The 17,446-nt window shown below is 39.6% G+C and overlaps 1 protein-coding gene across 7 annotated transcripts in view; it reads left to right on the forward strand.

Annotated features, from left to right (window-relative positions):
* Positions 1 to 17,446, forward strand: part of SORCS1 (sortilin related VPS10 domain containing receptor 1) — a 458,014-nt gene that overhangs the window by 369,924 nt on the left and 70,644 nt on the right. For all 7 annotated transcript variants that reach the window (XM_019725092.3, XM_019725090.3, XM_019725087.3 and 4 more), the window contains exons 11-17: positions 1,236 to 1,338; positions 1,602 to 1,678; positions 3,542 to 3,633; positions 4,952 to 5,059; positions 6,552 to 6,669; positions 8,160 to 8,290; positions 11,502 to 11,615. In XM_019725092.3, coding sequence (XP_019580651.3) covers positions 1,236 to 1,338; positions 1,602 to 1,678; positions 3,542 to 3,633; positions 4,952 to 5,059; positions 6,552 to 6,669; positions 8,160 to 8,290; positions 11,502 to 11,615 — 743 coding nt within the window. The remainder of the gene's footprint in view (positions 1 to 1,235; positions 1,339 to 1,601; positions 1,679 to 3,541; positions 3,634 to 4,951; positions 5,060 to 6,551; positions 6,670 to 8,159; positions 8,291 to 11,501; positions 11,616 to 17,446) is intronic.

A 17,446-nucleotide genomic window follows, 5' to 3' on the forward strand; every position in this document is an offset into this window, starting at 1 on the left:
GCTTTTTTTATTCCTGATTTTCAATTTCAGTTTGTCATTTGCTCTTACCTATATAAATTTAATCATTGTATCTCTCGCTAGCTCTCTGAATATCTGCTAGCTGAGACTTATAGAGCAGAATAAAAGTAATAACAGAGATACACTGGTGATTCCAAAAACTCAAGTTGATAAGATTAGAAAATAATCTTCCTGAGCGATGAAAAGAAATGTGGGTTTAGACACAAATTTGTAGTTTTTGACAACTCAGTACAAGAACTATTTTAAATGCAATTTCTATAAGATTGATTATCCTGTTTTTGAGAACTGTTGTTATATTAATCAGAACATTTGATCGAGATTTTCACATACAAATACACAAGTCCCTTAAATTTTCAGTTTAGTGGCAATCTCTAGCACATTTTGCCTACATGTATGACTTTTATATTGAATAATACTGATTCTGATAACAACCTGATCCAGACACTATGTTGATTGTCTGTTGGATGTTAGGACAGTTTCACATGTCGTACAGCTGCTTCTGTCCTTTAGGATGGAGAGGGGCTAAGAGGTTCCAGCTGACTTCTTCAGAGCCCTCCCAGTCTCACCAGACCCTCTCTTTTGATTTCATATCCCATTTCTCTTCAGTCATGCTGACTACATACCGCATTATAGCTCACCTCTTCTGCTTCTTTTCTTTGTTATTGTTGTTACTCAGACCTGAAATGTCTCATCTGCAGTTCATATCCATCCCATCTTTGCCTCAGGCACCATTTTCTCCTTGAAGCCTTCCCTGATTCAAAGTTGGATGTCATCTCTTCACCCTCTAGAATCTCATATTTTGTCTATACTAATCTGATGGCTCTTAAAATATACTTTCTTTGTGTTAATCAATAGAAAGATCTTAAATTATGCACTCTGTAATAGTCAGGATGACATTTCAGTCAGTGTGACTCTTTCATAAGCTATACCTAGACTTTTACAGTTAAGATGCTAAAATGTTTGTCGACTGCCCAAATGGTAGTTAAGGCAGTTGATGAGAGTTAAAACGAAGGTGCTCTCTCCTTCACTAACTTGGCAGCTGTATTACACTTAATCGATACCAGATATTCGTGGAATGAAAGATGGATGAATGGATATGGGTACATGGATAGATGGATAGATGGGATGGTCGGATGATTGGATGGATGCTCTGAACATGGGCTTAAATGACCATTTAGATCATGTGCTTTCATGACATTCATTTCTCCTCTTCTCAGCCTTATTGCTCACTACACCTTCACCTTAAGGTCTCTGAGAATCCCTACACATCAGGGATCATTGCCAGCCGAGACACAGCTCCCAGCATTATAGTGGCTTCAGGTAAGAAGCTTTCCTTGTTTGATTGTTGTATTAAATTGTGTTTCTTTTAAGAATCTAGCTATTTGTGCTTGGAACTTAATGAGCAAGCTAAAGATATTTTTGAATGGCACCTAAGCCACTGACCCTGAAGCAAGTATGCTACAAAACCTTGCTCAGATATGTTTGCAATCTGCATCCATCTCAGGTAACGCAGGCTGCCCACATAGCTCGTTGTCAGCTTGTACAGAAAGTACCCTTCAGTAATGGTGATGTGCTCTTTCTAGGTAACATAGGTTCTGAATTGTCAGACAGCGACATCAGCATGTTTGTCTCCTCAGATGCAGGGAACACTTGGAGGCAGGTAAGAAAATATCCTAGGTCAAGTTGTTGAAGTGTAAAAGATGTAAAAATTACCCAGCTTGACTCAATTCTGGGAACTTATTCTACTCCACATAGTAACTTATTCAACTACATATGAATCCTAAAACTTGCCAACATGTTTTTCTTTTTTGTTTTATGAAAGTATTAAAACAAGTCTTTGAGGTTAGCGGATACTTTTGCGATTTTATTTTCATTTTTTGCTGTTCAGTAAAAATGACCCATATTCAGAGCCTATATGGAAGAAACTTTATATGTGACAATGAAACCAAATTAGATCTGACTGAATATTTCCCATAAAAGAAAACCAGAATCCCAAAGAGTTTATCACATAGAAAGCATGGCTCCTGGAGGATAGATTATATACCTAATGCTAAGTTACCTCCACAAATTCCCCTTGCCTTGAAGTCAGAACAGAGAGCAATGAAGTGATATAGAAATAGCCGTTACCCAGGTGGTATTCTGAGATGTTTAAATCTCATATGCAGAAGACAGAGTAATAACCATCAGGGTGCAGATGTTAGGGAAAATAGAAATGGAATCACTTTAAACCAATGTGTTTAGCTTAAATGCTTCCCGAAAATTATATACCCATAGCTTACGAAACAGGCATTTAATGAGGTTTACCAATCATAGCAAGATATGTGCCTAATGCATGGTTGTTACACTTCAATAAATATGTTTTAATAACCCACTGACATTTAATTATCATACAATAACTAGCATCCTGAATTGAAATCTAATGCACAGGTAATCACACAGCAACAAAAACACTCTGCTTTGAAGTTTAGGCAGAGCTCTCCATGTTACTGTCCAATTTGCCATTTCCTAGCTCCAGACCTTTCATAGATCCTCGGTGGGATTCACATGTTTTGAGAAGAGCAGGGCAAGAAAGAAATTTACCCAAAAAACCCAGAGCTATTGATCTTGGAGGTAGGTAGGAACATGGACTATTAAGCTTCCCCTGGAAAATAGAGCCAGGATCTTTTTTTTTCCCCCTTCACCACCTCAAAGAAAGCAAAGAAGTCTCACTTCCATAGTCCTGGAATATATCTTAGGTATAAGAGGTCAATAAAAGGGAAAGAAAATCATGTCTGTAGTGTAACCACGGACAAGGCTATACTAACAGTGTGACTGTGAGAAAACAGTGTGAATCCTATACAGAGAGCACTTAGAAGTTTTTTCAGCCTATCTCCATTTGACTTCAAATTTGCTTCTCTACATTTGGAGAAAGATCCTATGACACATGGAAGCAAAGATGATGATTCCATTTTGATCAGAACAACCTTATGATTTGGGAGAGAATCTATTCATTGAACAAGAACACCTTTTCTCTATAACACTTAGAAACTTTGAAGTAATTATATGTGGAAGGGCACCGTCATACTGCAAGTCCCAGCTCCATCAATCACTATATACTTGGTCGTAGGCAAGTCACCGCATCTTTCTAAACCTTAGTCGTCTCATCTATAAAAATGAGAATGTTAGAATGTAATACCTCTAAGGTTTCTTCCTTCTAAAAATGTTATCAATATGACAGTTAACCAATATCCTGACATCATCATAAATGAGAATCAAGAGAATTTACCACAAAAAGCTAGGAATATAAACACGAATACATAACTATTAATTCTTTACATTTCTTTTGTGGTGCACCTAAAATCATTTTGTATAACCTCAGTGGTACATGTAGCCCACCTTGGGAAGCGCTGCCTATAACTGTGTCTTGGGAAACCTAGTTCTATCATGGGAGGGATTTTTCTTCTCATATGAAGACTACTTCTCTGAACTGTGGGTATGTGTAGACGTGGATGTGTGTCCATGGGGGTGTATTTTCATCTTCCAGATCTTTGAAGAAGAGCACAGCGTTCTGTATCTGGATCAAGGTGGAGTCCTGGTTGCTATGAAGCACACGTCTCTCCCAATTCGACATCTCTGGTAAAGGCACCTGTTGCCCGTGAGGCATGAACCTGATAGTTCCCCACTACAAACAATGGAGTCGGACTGCCAGATTCTGACCGTGTTTGTAGTAAAACGTCAAGGCTTACTAGAACATCATTTATACTTTTGCTCTATTAAAATAAGATTGCTGCCTGCAGTTTCACAAAAGGAGGAGGAAAGGAAAAAGGGAAGGAGGAAAGAGAAGAAGAGAGGGAAGGAAAGAGACAGTGAGAGACAATTCTGCCCCTGAAAGAATTGTATTATGACTTTGAAATGTGACAATACCGTCCCCAGTACTACATTCTTTCAGCACAGTCTAGGGTAGAATGGTGTGTCAGGTATAATCTCTGAGTGACTTAATTTCTTACAGTCACTTTTCCCAAATAATATCTCCTGGGGTATAATATTTGCATTCATTATGTCTTCTGCACAGAGATCATGGCCCTTCTTCTCCTGTCTTGTTTCTCCTGATCATACTTCCTTAGTTTCCTATTTGGGGGTGACATTCTGCAGCTCTACTTCTAGGTTTCCACAGATGGACATGCAGGGCTTTACTTCCAGAGGGGATTCCAACAGACTCCTTCATGTGTGTTTTTGAAAGTGACTCTCTCCACACGCAAGCTTGTTCAAAGTCAAGCGACTGATTTCTCCCCACTTTTAGTTACTTTGGCAACCAAAGGGAAAGCTGCAAAAATGAGAGAAACAGAGGCTCAGCCTGGGGGAAGGCATCCATAGAGAAAGGCAGAGCAAAGAAAGCATCCTCTGTGATCATCAGAGTTGACGACTTCTCTCCTGTTACTCTCAGTGCCTGTCATTCTGTACCCATTCACTTAGTGAGTCAACCAGGGTTTATAACAACGTAAGAGGGATGCTTAAGTTTGATCACTTAAGGGTGGCTGGTTCAAGTTCATCTAAGTAGGTCTCATAAGGCCATTTTTCTTCAGAATCACCTGTAAGGCTTGCTGTTAGAATGCAGTGAGGTTTGGGAGAGAGTCACACTGAGATCTAAGAATGAATAAAATATCCAAATTTAAAACAAATTCTATCAAAGACTTATTATTATTCCAGTTTCATGCAGCTCTCCCCCTATTGATGTTCTAACACATCTGGGTCCCAAATCACTTAGCTAACTGTATTTGTACTTTCTGATGTAATTAAGAACACTTATTCATATAAAAGGCTTACTTTGACAATGCCTTAGGTGCTTTTAAAATGTATTCTTTTCTGGTTGATAGGATCTTTCCTTTGAAAGGATTTTTTTTCTTTTTCTTTTGGGATTTGATGACTTTTTTTTTTTTTTCCTTTCTGTTATTAGGTTGAGTTTTGATGAAGGGAGATCTTGGAGCAAATATAGTTTCACATCTATTCCACTTTTTGTGGATGGGGTTCTGGGTGAGCCTGGGGAAGAGACTCTCATCATGACGTAAGTGGAAAACTATGATGTCTTCTAGTCTTAATGTTAATATAGAAACCTGGCTTTTAGCTAAGCCTGTACGTTTTGCTACTGTTAGGTTTGAAGTTGTTAGCAAAGTCAGTATATCATGATTCCCCATCAAAGAGGAAAGAAAACTAGAGGAGACTATTTTCTAGGCTTTTTATTAGTTACTAGGAGACTCACACTGAGGGCTGGTGGCAAAAGGGCACAGCTTATTTCTCCCCCTACTGAATAGACGATATAATGTCAATAGAAAATAAAGCTATACATTTAAAACTTTAATAATAAACAAACTCGACATACAGAAGACTCACAGACATATAAGAAAGATTTCACTTTAAGGCAGAACACAGAGCTTGAGCAAAACCCCACGCAGGCTTTTGTTTTTTCCTGGCTCTTTACCTAACCCAATTGTGAGGCATATTAGGAAAACCCTGAGAACAATCTGTTCTTGTGAAATTGCATTTGCACTCCTTCTTGTCTGGAAAGAGAGGATCATTAATTTGTGAAAGACTTGATTAATGGCTTGCCTGCCTGTGGGGTTCAAAACATGAACTTTGAATTTGAAATATGAAAGTGAGCTTTTCCCTTTCCCTAGAAAATTGGACGTGGAAAACAGAGAGACGGTTTTAAAGTACTTGATCCTGTCATCAATGAAAATTGAAAAATCAAAGTGAATCATTGATACATTTTCTAATTTTTTCTTATGTTCTCCTTTTCTTAATAATAGAAAAAAATCAACCAAAATGTAATATGCCAAGAAGCTACATTTTAGGCCATGGTAAACATAGCTAGAGTACCAATTTATTCCATAATTTGTCTTTATTCAGTTGTTATATTTGCAAAACATAGATTTTAGAAAGCTGACTGAAAAGGCTGCTTTGTGGATTTTATCCACATCTGTGATTGGTGATTCAAACACCTTATTAAATACCTGGGTCTCTCTCGGTAAGGAGAATAGAATGCACAGTGTTAGGAAATAGTTATAATCACTTGGCACTTTTGCCCACTTTCCCTAGAGACTGGTAGGAACATAAAATGGCATGGGAAGCATGTACATTATTAACAAGAAAACCTAGAAGTATGTAATCTTGGACCATGCAGAATGCAGCATTTGTGATTGTTTTCTCAATTATGGAGTGATTGATTGTTTGCCTTTTTGTTAACCATTCTGTTGTACAATATATAGAAGTGGGCTTTTAAGTCAAACACCCTGGGTTCTGACTCTGCTGGTTCGTGAGGGATTTGATTTTGGGTTTTGCTTATTAACAAAACTCTTTGAGCCTCAAGTTACCCACATGTGAAGTGGAGCCAATAATAGTAACCCCTTTTACAAATGTGTTTTGAGGATTAATTAAGATCAATGTAAGTCACTTAACATTATGCTACGCTCATAGTAAATAGTCAACAGATGCTAGCCGTTGTTGTAACTGTCGGCATTGTTATCATTGCAATCATTTTATCATTATGAACCCTGTAGAGTGTTTGGCCACTTCAGCCACCGCTCGGAATGGCAGCTGGTCAAAGTGGACTACAAGTCCATTTTCGACAGACGCTGTGCCGAGGAGGACTACAGGCCCTGGCAGCTGCACAGCCAGGTAGGAGAAGAGAGCAGAGGCTGAGTGCTGGGAGAGAGGCATGGGATGTGTTGGGGGGAAGCTAGTCATCCAAGTGTAGGAATTGGGGTTCTCTAAGCTAAAATGCTCATCTGGTGCTTGCTTATGTGCTTTGTGTTCCACAGCAGTGAACAAACTCAACATTTTATAGCTTGTTGTGAAGTAATTTCTGTTTTTATTGTACTAGGATATAATGAGATAAAATTCAAATGTGCTTGGCTTAGACTTACAACTCAAAATGAAATACCAACTCAGCACGGAGATCTAAACATAATTTATCTGAGCATGTCATATGGATGCAGGGTGGAGGCAGGAGTGATCTTCAATTTCATCTAGCAATGCAAACAGAGACATAAAATAACAAAATTATGCTCTGTGAGCAGTGCCAGTAATATCCTCCCTCCCCATTGCCGTGGCTCCCTGGGATTAGGTAGTACTTCTTGCCTCCTTCTAAGGTACCAGTGGTACAGGAATGAAGAATTACTAATAGGAAATTTCCCTTCATTCTGGGCCCTCAGCTATTCCGCTCATATAAAAATAGTTGGCTGAAAGCATCTCTCCTTTGATGTCCCAAGCCAGAAGTCATCCTGTAGGTCTCTCAAAGGACATGGCAGAGGCTCTTGCTGCAAAGCCATCATCGTGCTTAGGCAGTGACACATCACATGCCCCAAACCCAGACTAAGTAATATATTTCCATGAAGATGGGTAATGGAGGTGGTTAAAGTGAGTTTGCCCAAGAAAGACAGGTTATGGTAACTTTGTATGTCCTTTAGACATACAAAGAGAGCCATGTTTGACAGCGAGGGCTGCATCAGCTAGAATCATCCATTCGATTCAGAGACTCAATGATGAAATTACAGCTCATTCATATTGCTGATATCTTCCCCTTTGGGATGCATGAGCATTGTGATACTCAAAGCTTTTATTTATTTTGGGGAGAAACACTGAATTTAGTTCCCTCACTTGTCTGATAGACGGGCATAAAATCAGTGCGATAAAGTTGTGTGGGCAGATGCATAATAAATTGGGGCAAATGGAGCTGCATTTCTTAGCAGTACTCTCCTTTCATATGCTCATACATAAGCACGTGTACAAATCTTTTTTACGGGAGTATTGAACTTAATTATTACAGATGTGTTGGCAATACCCTTGTTACAGCCAGAGTCTTACTAGTTACCTGTGTGTCCCTCATGACACTGCACCTAACACGTTGTCAAGGAAAAGTTTACTGAATACATGAGGAGTTAAGGACATTTTCTGACACACCCTCGATGCTTCTTAAGATTGCCTTTATAAGTCACATTCTATACAAGGGCTCTAGACATCAAAAAGAACATGCTGTCAGCACAGAGCAGACTACCCAAGTCTAGATTTCACTAAGGTCTGAGAACATCTCCCTAAACTGCCCTGATATGGAGCAGGGACAGTCCAAGGGATTTGCTCAAGTGCCTGATATCCTTGTGTCCTTACAGGGGGAAGCATGCATCATGGGAGCAAAACGGATATATAAGAAGCGAAAATCAGAGCGGAAGTGTATGCAAGGAAAATACGCAGGAGCTATGGAATCTGAACCCTGTGTCTGCACAGAGGCCGATTTTGACTGGTGAGCTCATTTTGGTATCCCATGGAGTCCTATATCAATGTATCAAATCCATGGGCACCTTCATGGAAGCTTCGAATTGAAATGACAATAACATCCATAGGGTTAAGTGACAAGCCTCCTATTTTTATGAAATTACCTTTGGAGACATCATGGCATACTAGCTATGTACAGGTGTGGATGGAAAAACCAGGTATTTCTTTAAACTTAAAGAGGGTTCAGAAGGTGGCTAGTAATTATCTTCATCTATTTAACAGATCTCAGGACAAAAAGGGAGATCAGATCCATCCAGTTGCATCAGACGGCAACAATGAAAACAATAAGTGGACTTTTCAGAGAACAAATATATTTGTGCTCAAGATAAAAACTTTCTAGCATGCAGGGTTCCTGGTACTAGAAAAATGGCCTTATAAGGCAGTAAATTTGTTATCTCTGGAAGTTTTCAATCAGTGGTTAGTAGACTATTGCTTATGTGAACTGTGGGAGATATTTCTGAATTTGATGCAACGATGGATTTAATGGCATTGCCAACCTAGGGCTCTGTGAACCAAATGGTAAAGGAGACATCTCCTTTCACCAGCATTAAACTAGTTTAAACTGGAAAAGTAACTGAGACATTTAGATGTTAAATAAACTCATAGTGCCATTATGAGTTTTCTGGAGCATTTGGTAAACCGAAAGCTAACTTGTGGGACCAGTGACGCCCAATGCTTTCTTCAAGGTCAGTGTTTCTCATTCAGGTGAGATTGAAAAGTTATTGAGAATAAGTAGGTGGTAACTCCCTTGATCATATCCATCTCATTTTCTGTTCCTCCCCCCCCCCTCTTATTTTTTCTTTTTCTTTTTTGTTTTATTTCTTCATCTGTTTTTCGCTTAGAGGAAGCAATTGCTAAATATATATATCTGTGTTAAATAATTGAAACTTGGCCTGTGTGAGAACCAAAGTCATTCCTTTACCAATTTATTTCTCATTGTGTAGCAATCACTGGTCTCATATCTGATTATCAAAATAGCAGTGATTGGGCGGAGGTACGGTGTACACACACATTACGTATTTTAGAAAAAGTGAGTGTTCTCTCATGGTAGTCCTCGGGAGATGTTGTCTGAATCAATAGTAGTGGGCTGGCCTGACAAAATTGGCCTCCAGCCCTACTCAGATTGATAACCCAAGGCTGTTCCCCTCTTGTGGGTAGACAAGGCAAGGCAAGAGCCAGTGCTGGCACTCTCTGCGCTCAGCCAGAGGGCCACAGAGCTTGCTACACTGGAGCGCACCGGGGATTCTGCAGCGGCCTCCCTCACCCTGGCTTCTATGTTAGTCAGTGCAACATTATTACAGTGACAGAAGTCTTTTATCCCTGTCTTCCTACCTTTCAGGATTGATACCCTGAAATACATTCACAGGGAAAACATCCATGGAATTTTTAAGTCATTCATCACATCCCTCTTTCTGAAGCCGTAATGCTTCTCCTTCATTCCCTCTATTCAAGGAGGATTTATTTATCAAAGGAAGTTACCATTTTTATCTTAGTAGTTTAACTTTGACCTTACCAACAGTCATTCTTGTGCAGAGAGCAAATATGTTCTCTCATAGAAAATCAAAGGAAAGAAGTGAGGTGAAAGGGTCCACTTCCCTGATTTCTCCTGGAAAAATTTCTTCCTTTGGGAATCTTTTCTGTGAGGTTCCAAAATAAGCTAGTCTTCTGTTGTTGTCACTGCCCTTTGCTGGTTTTCTTTTTCAATTTTAAGCTCATCTAGAGTGAACAGAACACGGGGTAAGGAAAGCAGTTAGGGTCCTCCCCTTTCCCACCTCCTACACCTCTCAGTCTTGGCCCAATTCTTGTATTTATTTGTGATTGGCATCTGCCACTCTTACCTCTAACTAAAATGCATTCTGAGAAGTGGGAAATGAATCGTGAATGAAGCCATTGTAAGGTTTTCTGTCCAAAGGGGATTTTTGTAACTGCTTGGTTTCTGAAAATGTTTTGGAAGGCTCAACAGGACCGTTCTGAGTTTCTACAGTAGCTAGAGCTTCAGTGATTCCCCTTGACAGTAGCATAATGAAAGGTGGTTGTCCCTGAATGTTCCCTCTCGCCTTGGTTCTTTCCTGCACAGTCCCCCAGATGATCTTGCCTGTTCTTCTCCAGCATTTGTAGAGTAATTCCCTGAAATGAACACTGGGTGTCCAGGCGGCAATCCTGAAGTCCTCCTTCCCAGGTTGTGTTGAACCAGCACCAAATCCAGCCAGCATGTGCAGAATTTTAAGTGCCAGCTGCCGGGTGGCAGGCCCCGGAGCTGAGCCTGTTTGTCCCTTCCCGGCCCTTGTGTGCCAGCGTCTCACCTCTGTTACACGGATGGGCCAGTTCACACTCACGCTTGCTGCTTGCTGCCTGCGACTTGTCTGTGCATTCAGAGGTGCTGTTCGTTGTCATCCTCTGTTCCCTGGGTTCATCTTCCAGGAGCCAAGAATATCAGCCCGCTCAGAGGCCCCTGGAGGCAAGAGTGAGAGGAGGCTGGGAGAAAAGGCTTTGACTATTTTCAAATGAGAGAGAAGATTTAAAGTAGTTAGTCCCAACTGGCAGCGCTAACTGACTGGAGCGAAACTTTCCCTTGGGAAAATGTTCGCGACACTCCTGAAGGACATGTCTTTTTCTGCTGTGACTTTGAAGCATATGGCTTGTGCACAGACAGACGTGGCTCAGCTCTATCTGGCAGACACAGATGCCTTGGAAGAGCACCCCAAGACATCACTAACGAGGGCCATGCCACACGGGGCTGTGTCAAACCCTTCAGTGAAATTTTACAGTGAGGGCTGAGCTTCTGCCACTACCTGTTTACTTATTACAGCTTTCTCTGGCCCAACCACAGTCAATGTTGTGTGTCCTCCGAATGAGAACACAATCTATTCTCTCAGCTTAAAGGTGTTTCCTTGGAATTACTGGACATTGAGCCTTCATGTCTACACAGGCATCTCCCTTGCCTCCAAGTCAGCATTTCTGAAAATGGGTTCTGTAGGATATTTTCATGGGTAATTGATAGATATTCCATTGGGGCGGAGGGAAAGTTCCGTTTTTGGAAAGGCATTGATTCAGTGAGTACCTGTTTTTTGTTATTTTACTAATTGACTAGAATAAAATTTGGGTGTGGACTGACACAAACTTGTTCTCAGTAATTTTGTCACCTACTGAAAGGTTTCTCTTGACTCTTTCCCCACTAGTGACTATGGTTACGAGCGACACAGCAATGGTCAGTGCCTGCCAGCATTTTGGTTCAATCCATCTTCTCTGTCAAAGGATTGCAGCTTGGGACAGAGTTACCTCAATAGTACTGGGTGAGTGTCTGAAGCAGTGACCTTGAGAGGTCACTTTCGCTGGTTTGCAGCATGTGTTAAGCTTACAGAATTATGGCTGATCAAAGACCAGGCCTACTTCATTACAGTCCAATTTATTTGCTTTTGTTCACTTTAATAATGTAGCACAGATTTGCATTAATAGTACAAATTTCATCTGAGAATAAAACCCCAGTTGCAAATAAAGAAACAAAACAGGTTCCTTGGATAAAGATGACAATGATGATAAATATATAAATTTCCTTATTTTTGATACTTTATTTTGGAACGATTTCATCGTGTGAGGCCACCTTCTACCCTCACCGCATCCTTGTGAGGAAGGCCAGGTAAATATTTCACATGGGCATTTCCTGTTTTATAGATGTGGAACTGAGAGTCAGAAAAGAAGCTCATTGACTTTTCAAGAGGATACCAGAGTTAGTAGGAATGTGTTTCCGTTTCTCTCTGTGTTCAGTCTTGACACGTCTAAGGCGTGCATTCTGATCTTTGTAAATCTGGGATCAGATTCCAAAATTTCGAGTCTAATGTTCTGTGTTGTGGGGCTTATCCAGTAGTATTAAGAAATGCCTTAAAAGTCAAGACGTTCCATGATTTTTCCACAAGTGAAACTGATGTTTATAGACTTAAAAGTAGTGCACAGGATTTATTTGGATTCTAATTCAATCCATAAAAAGACATTTTTGACCCATTTAGGCAAATTGAATATGGACTTTTGTTTAGGTGACGTATTAGTCAGGGTTTCCCACACATATGTTTTTGTACCGGATGGATGACTGGGTAGATAGATAGATAGATAGATAGATAGATAGATAGATAGAAGATAGATGGACAGATAGATGATAGATAGATAGATAGATAGATAGATAGATAGATAGATAGATAGATAGATAGTATAAGGAATTGGATCACGTGATTATAGAGGTGGACAAGTTCATATCCCAAGATCTGTAGGGCGAGTAGGCCAGCTGGAGACCCAGGAGAATGGATAGTGTGCCTCTCTAGTTCTAGTCTGAAGGCATGAGAACCAGGAAAGCTGACGGTTTAGGTCCCATATGAAGAGCGGTAGGCTCAAAACCCAGGAAGAGCCGACGTTTCTGTCTGAGTGTGAAGGCAGGAGAAAAAGCCAATGTCCAGGTGCAGACAGTCAGACAGGAAGAATTATCTTACTGGGGGTTTGGGGGGGGCGGTCAGCCTTTATGTTCTATTCAGCCTCAACGGATTGGAAGAGGCCCGCCCACATTGGGGAGAGCAATCTGCTTTACTCAGTGTACTGCTTTAAATGTTAATCTTTTCCAGAAGTACCCTCACAGAAACACCCAGAATAATGTCTGACTGAATAGCTGGGCACCCTGTGGCCCATCTACATTGACATATAAAATTAACCATCACAGGTGATATTAGGTGACGTATAAATCCAAGTCTAAATAGCTATATTATATTTATGATATTATATTAATAAAGTACATTATGGTTATATATTTAGATGTGATAATGGTATCTTGGTTAGGCTAAAAAAAAAGAAAATGTATCTTGTAGAGATACATAATGTGTGAGATTTACTTTAAAATGTTAAAAAAGGGAAAGGTATTCATAATTTTTGAAGATGCTAATGAAGGCATGGGGATTTATTATACTATTTTCTTTCATTTGTGCATATTTTAAAATTTGATGTAAAAAATTTATAAAGAGGGAAGGGAAAGGAGGGAGGGAGGGAAAGCTAGACACCTCACCAACAGGCCAGCTCTACATGACAATTCCTCTTCTCATTTCTCATGCCAGCTGCAGTGCAGAGCTGTGGACTTCCACGGTCCTGCTTATGTACGTCTCTGTTTTGAAAATGTTGAATTTTTTTTTAATTAAAAATAAAATTACCAAAATAATATATACTACTCTTTAAAAGGAAGGAGAAAACACAGACAAATATCTAAAATATTATTCTCTTTACTATACAGACTCCTAAACCTTTGAATGAAGGAACAAATTGTGATTTATTTGAGCCATAACACAAAATCGGAGGAAAATCCAAATAACATTTTTACAGCAATGGGTCAGTGAGGTCTTCAGCATCTAGTACCATGGGGGAAAAATTGAAAGGGCTGATGAAATAACTAAACTTAATGTTATAACTAAGTTAAAATGAAATAACTTATATAACTTAAACTTTTATTACTTGCATGTACCAGTATGTTTAGACATTGTAAAGGTCATTGGAAACCCCTAAAGCTAATTTCAGAATTGATTTTTTTTTTTTTTCCATGGCCTCAGTCAGTCTGGGAAGTTATATTACACTCTGTTTGATATTGATGAGGAGACGCTGAAGTACAGAGGGGACTAAATTGTTCCAAATGCTGAAATCACTAGAATCAAGCAGAATGAATGTATACATATGTATACACACGCACATACATACTCGCAAACAAACATTTTAAGCCACCACTAAGTGGGTTTCACCAGTCCTTTGACTAACAGTATATGACATCCAAATAAATCCTGACTCATAGAAAAGAAAACATCAGTGATGTTTCAAGTATAATGTTGCTAGTCCGTGGGATTTTTCATCTATTCCCTATAAAATTAAAAAATGTGATTCAGTGATCCGTGTCCAGGGATATAAATGTTCATCAATGCAGTTTTGTTTCTTAATCACGAAATCACAACCATTACTTTCTAGGGCTTGCCCTCTACTTTCAGAGTTTTGTTCATATCAGTGGGAAGCATATGATAGCATCTGACCCTAACAGATTTTTAAGTTACCGTATCTACTGGTTTCATGTACTCTGTGCAAACTTTTGCAGAAAAGCGTTAGCATAAGTGAGTGAGCTTGTGTAAAGAGAGCATATGACAAATACCAGCCATCAGCAGGTATGACAAATGCCCTGCTCTCAAAAGTAAGGTGCTTGCAGGTGGAGGCGTGACCACCTGCATAGGACACCGTGGGCTAAAGTGTATGAGGGGAGATGACAATAGTAACCCCACTGATCAGTGTGTTGTCTAAACTGTGCATTTTGCATTGGGAACAAGAAGACCCTTAGCTGGGACAGGGCTCTGAAATTATCTTCACAGAAAGCCTCATGTCATCGAAGTCCCATGTACAGTTGTAGCTAATTCAAGACCTGGCAAGAGGTAAAATGTAGAGGAACTTGAAAAAGAACTTCCCGCGTTTCTTAATATCACTCCAGTGCTTCACCCCCGGTGCCACTCGGTTATGTGTTGATTCGGCAGCATTTCATAAGCACAGAGTTGGTATTTAATGTTTTGTAGCCACTATAGTGCTGCCATGAAACACTTAGCTTTTCACCTAAAAATATTTAATTACAAAATAAATATATACATATGTTTTCTATGTGTAAAAAGTCAATTTAGATCATCACCCCAAACCTACCTCTTTCTCCATCCAGCTGTGGTCTGATTGGTAGGCATGCTTCCATTTTTCATTTCCCAGTGAATAATTATGTCAAGAAAAAACACATAAAATTAATTTGGGAGTTTGTTTTTACATATGATTTCCTACTAGATACGGCATGCTTCTATTTCCTTTTTCATTTAAAAATGTACCTTAAATATCTTTCCAAGTCAGAGAGCATATAGGGCTCCTTTCATTGAATCACTTTTAATTTCTGGGATTATTTAGTCATTCCCTTTCATGGACATTTTGCTCCTTTCCTATTTTCTGCCACTATAAACACTGCTACAATGAACATTCTCATACCATAATAATTGTTATTAAAAAGCAAAGAACAGTAATTATTTTCTTTTGACAATTGGAGGTGTTTCTGCTAACTTACAAAGCAAATTCTTCCCAGCAGGTCTTTGGTTCCTAGACCTGTGTGTCCAGGCATTGACAGATGTCTCCCTCATAAGGGTTAAAACACTAGCTTCCCGCTCGCACACTGCCAGGGAGTCCCACACATTAGAGATTCATTTTATTAACTGTCATCCTCCTTTAAAATACAAACGCCAATGGATTCTGTAAGGCAAAGCTGAGAGGAAGGGTATGTAGGATTTCCCAAATAAGCTGAGGAAGGTCATTCCAGGCAAAAGAAACAAGAGATGACTCGGATGAAAAGGGCCACACTGGTAGTTTGCTCAAGAACAAGCCTTGCCATCAGACTGGAAGTCTGCAGGGTTAAGGAGCCACCATGTACCCTAAGTCTCTCTAATGCCAGTTTTAACCCATCCCTGGTCATCGCCTGCTCAATCAGTACAGAAACTGTTTTAGCTTCAGGCTGGGATGAAGCGAAAGGTCAGCCTGAGAGTGAGTGCCTCCATAAATGTTACATCCCAGACGCCTCACGTCCCTCACCCTGTCCCTTACAGCAGAGCACATGTGTATTCATGTGGTCAAAACTTGAATTAAATGGTGTCTAGTAAACAATTGTTCCTTGTCAGTAAACCTTAACAAGCAAATCTCCCAGCATCACCTTTCTGAGAGTTTAGTTGAAAGCATGCAGGTAAACCTTTCTTTTCCTTTAATTTATTTTTTTAATGCCTCACTTTATAAATGGTTCTGGTTGCTTTCACAGTCAGCTTAATACCCTATATTTATAGCAGTGTTCTCAGGTTCATTCACTTCACCCTGATGGAAAAACATTCTAGCATCGGTGAACATTATGCCCAATAGAAATGCTATTCTGAGGGGATGCCAAAATATTTATCAGCTTCGCTGTGTAGATGGTTGTGCAATTTTTATTTTAGTTCTTGGCTAGGACTTAGAAAAGATAGTTGGAATAAGAGCTGAAATGGGTGCAGAATGTCCCTCCAGGTGGCAGTGGCCACCAGTCCTTAGTCCTTGGTCCATGAAACAGCGTGGTATGAGCAAAGTTTTGCTGTGTCCTCCACTGTAAGCTCCCTGCCTCTATTCACCCTTTTCCCTCACACCTTCCACAAGCCATTTCATGGAAAGCAAGGAGGCTTGTACCAGGGCCTCAGCTTGTTATGGATGGAGAATGAACTATAATGGGGCATGTTATGTTTGGTGAAAAAGAGTTATTTTAAAGTGAAACAAATAAAGGTTTTAATCCAACCTCTGCCATTTACCATTATCTTTAGCAAGTGACTTCCTTTCATTGAGCTTTAGTTGCGTAACCTATAAAATGTTGCTATTTGCTTGTGGGGTTTGATTAAACCTAATACTGTATATAAAGCATGCAGCAAAATGCCTACCATGTAGTAGTCACTTTACAAAATGCATCAGCTAATGGCTCCTCTGGAGTGAAGGAATACAGAGGGGGAACCTTCCTTTCATCGTGGATCTATAGTCCAGGCATTTATTTGATACTTAATAGTTACTCTAATACTGAGATCTAGGACATATTTACTCTAAGCCTTGGTTTTCTCATCTGTAAAATAGAAATAATAACCTGCATAGGCTCATAGTCACATAATTAGAAACCACCGTACACCAAGACGCGCGTCTGTCCCTTAGTACCTCAGTACCACTCAAGGCAGAGAACACACTTATCTGATTAGTGAACAAGTTCCTTTTGTTGAAATAAAATGAAATCAGTATTCAGTTGTATGTTTTCTTGCATGTTAGTGCTGAGATCACCCCAAATTCATTTCTCTTTGTTTTTCCGTTGGTGTCTATATGTATCTCAGTTTGCACATACACAAGCACAAGCTCATTTAGTTGTACTTTATGATTATATTTTGTTTATACTGTTTGGGACCCAGGGAACATGCTGCAAATTTAAGTTGCTAAATCAACTAGGACATCGCTTGTTTCTTGCCAAGCGTAAAAAATTCTGTAAATATAAAATGATGCAGGCATTGGGCTGATTTATTCTAAGAAATCAAGATAATCTTCTCAAGGT

This window comes from Rhinolophus sinicus, chromosome 15 (assembly GCF_057876585.1).
Source record: "Rhinolophus sinicus isolate RSI-liver-muscle chromosome 15, RSI-T2T, whole genome shotgun sequence".
NCBI classification, from domain to species: domain Eukaryota; kingdom Metazoa; phylum Chordata; class Mammalia; order Chiroptera; family Rhinolophidae; genus Rhinolophus; species Rhinolophus sinicus.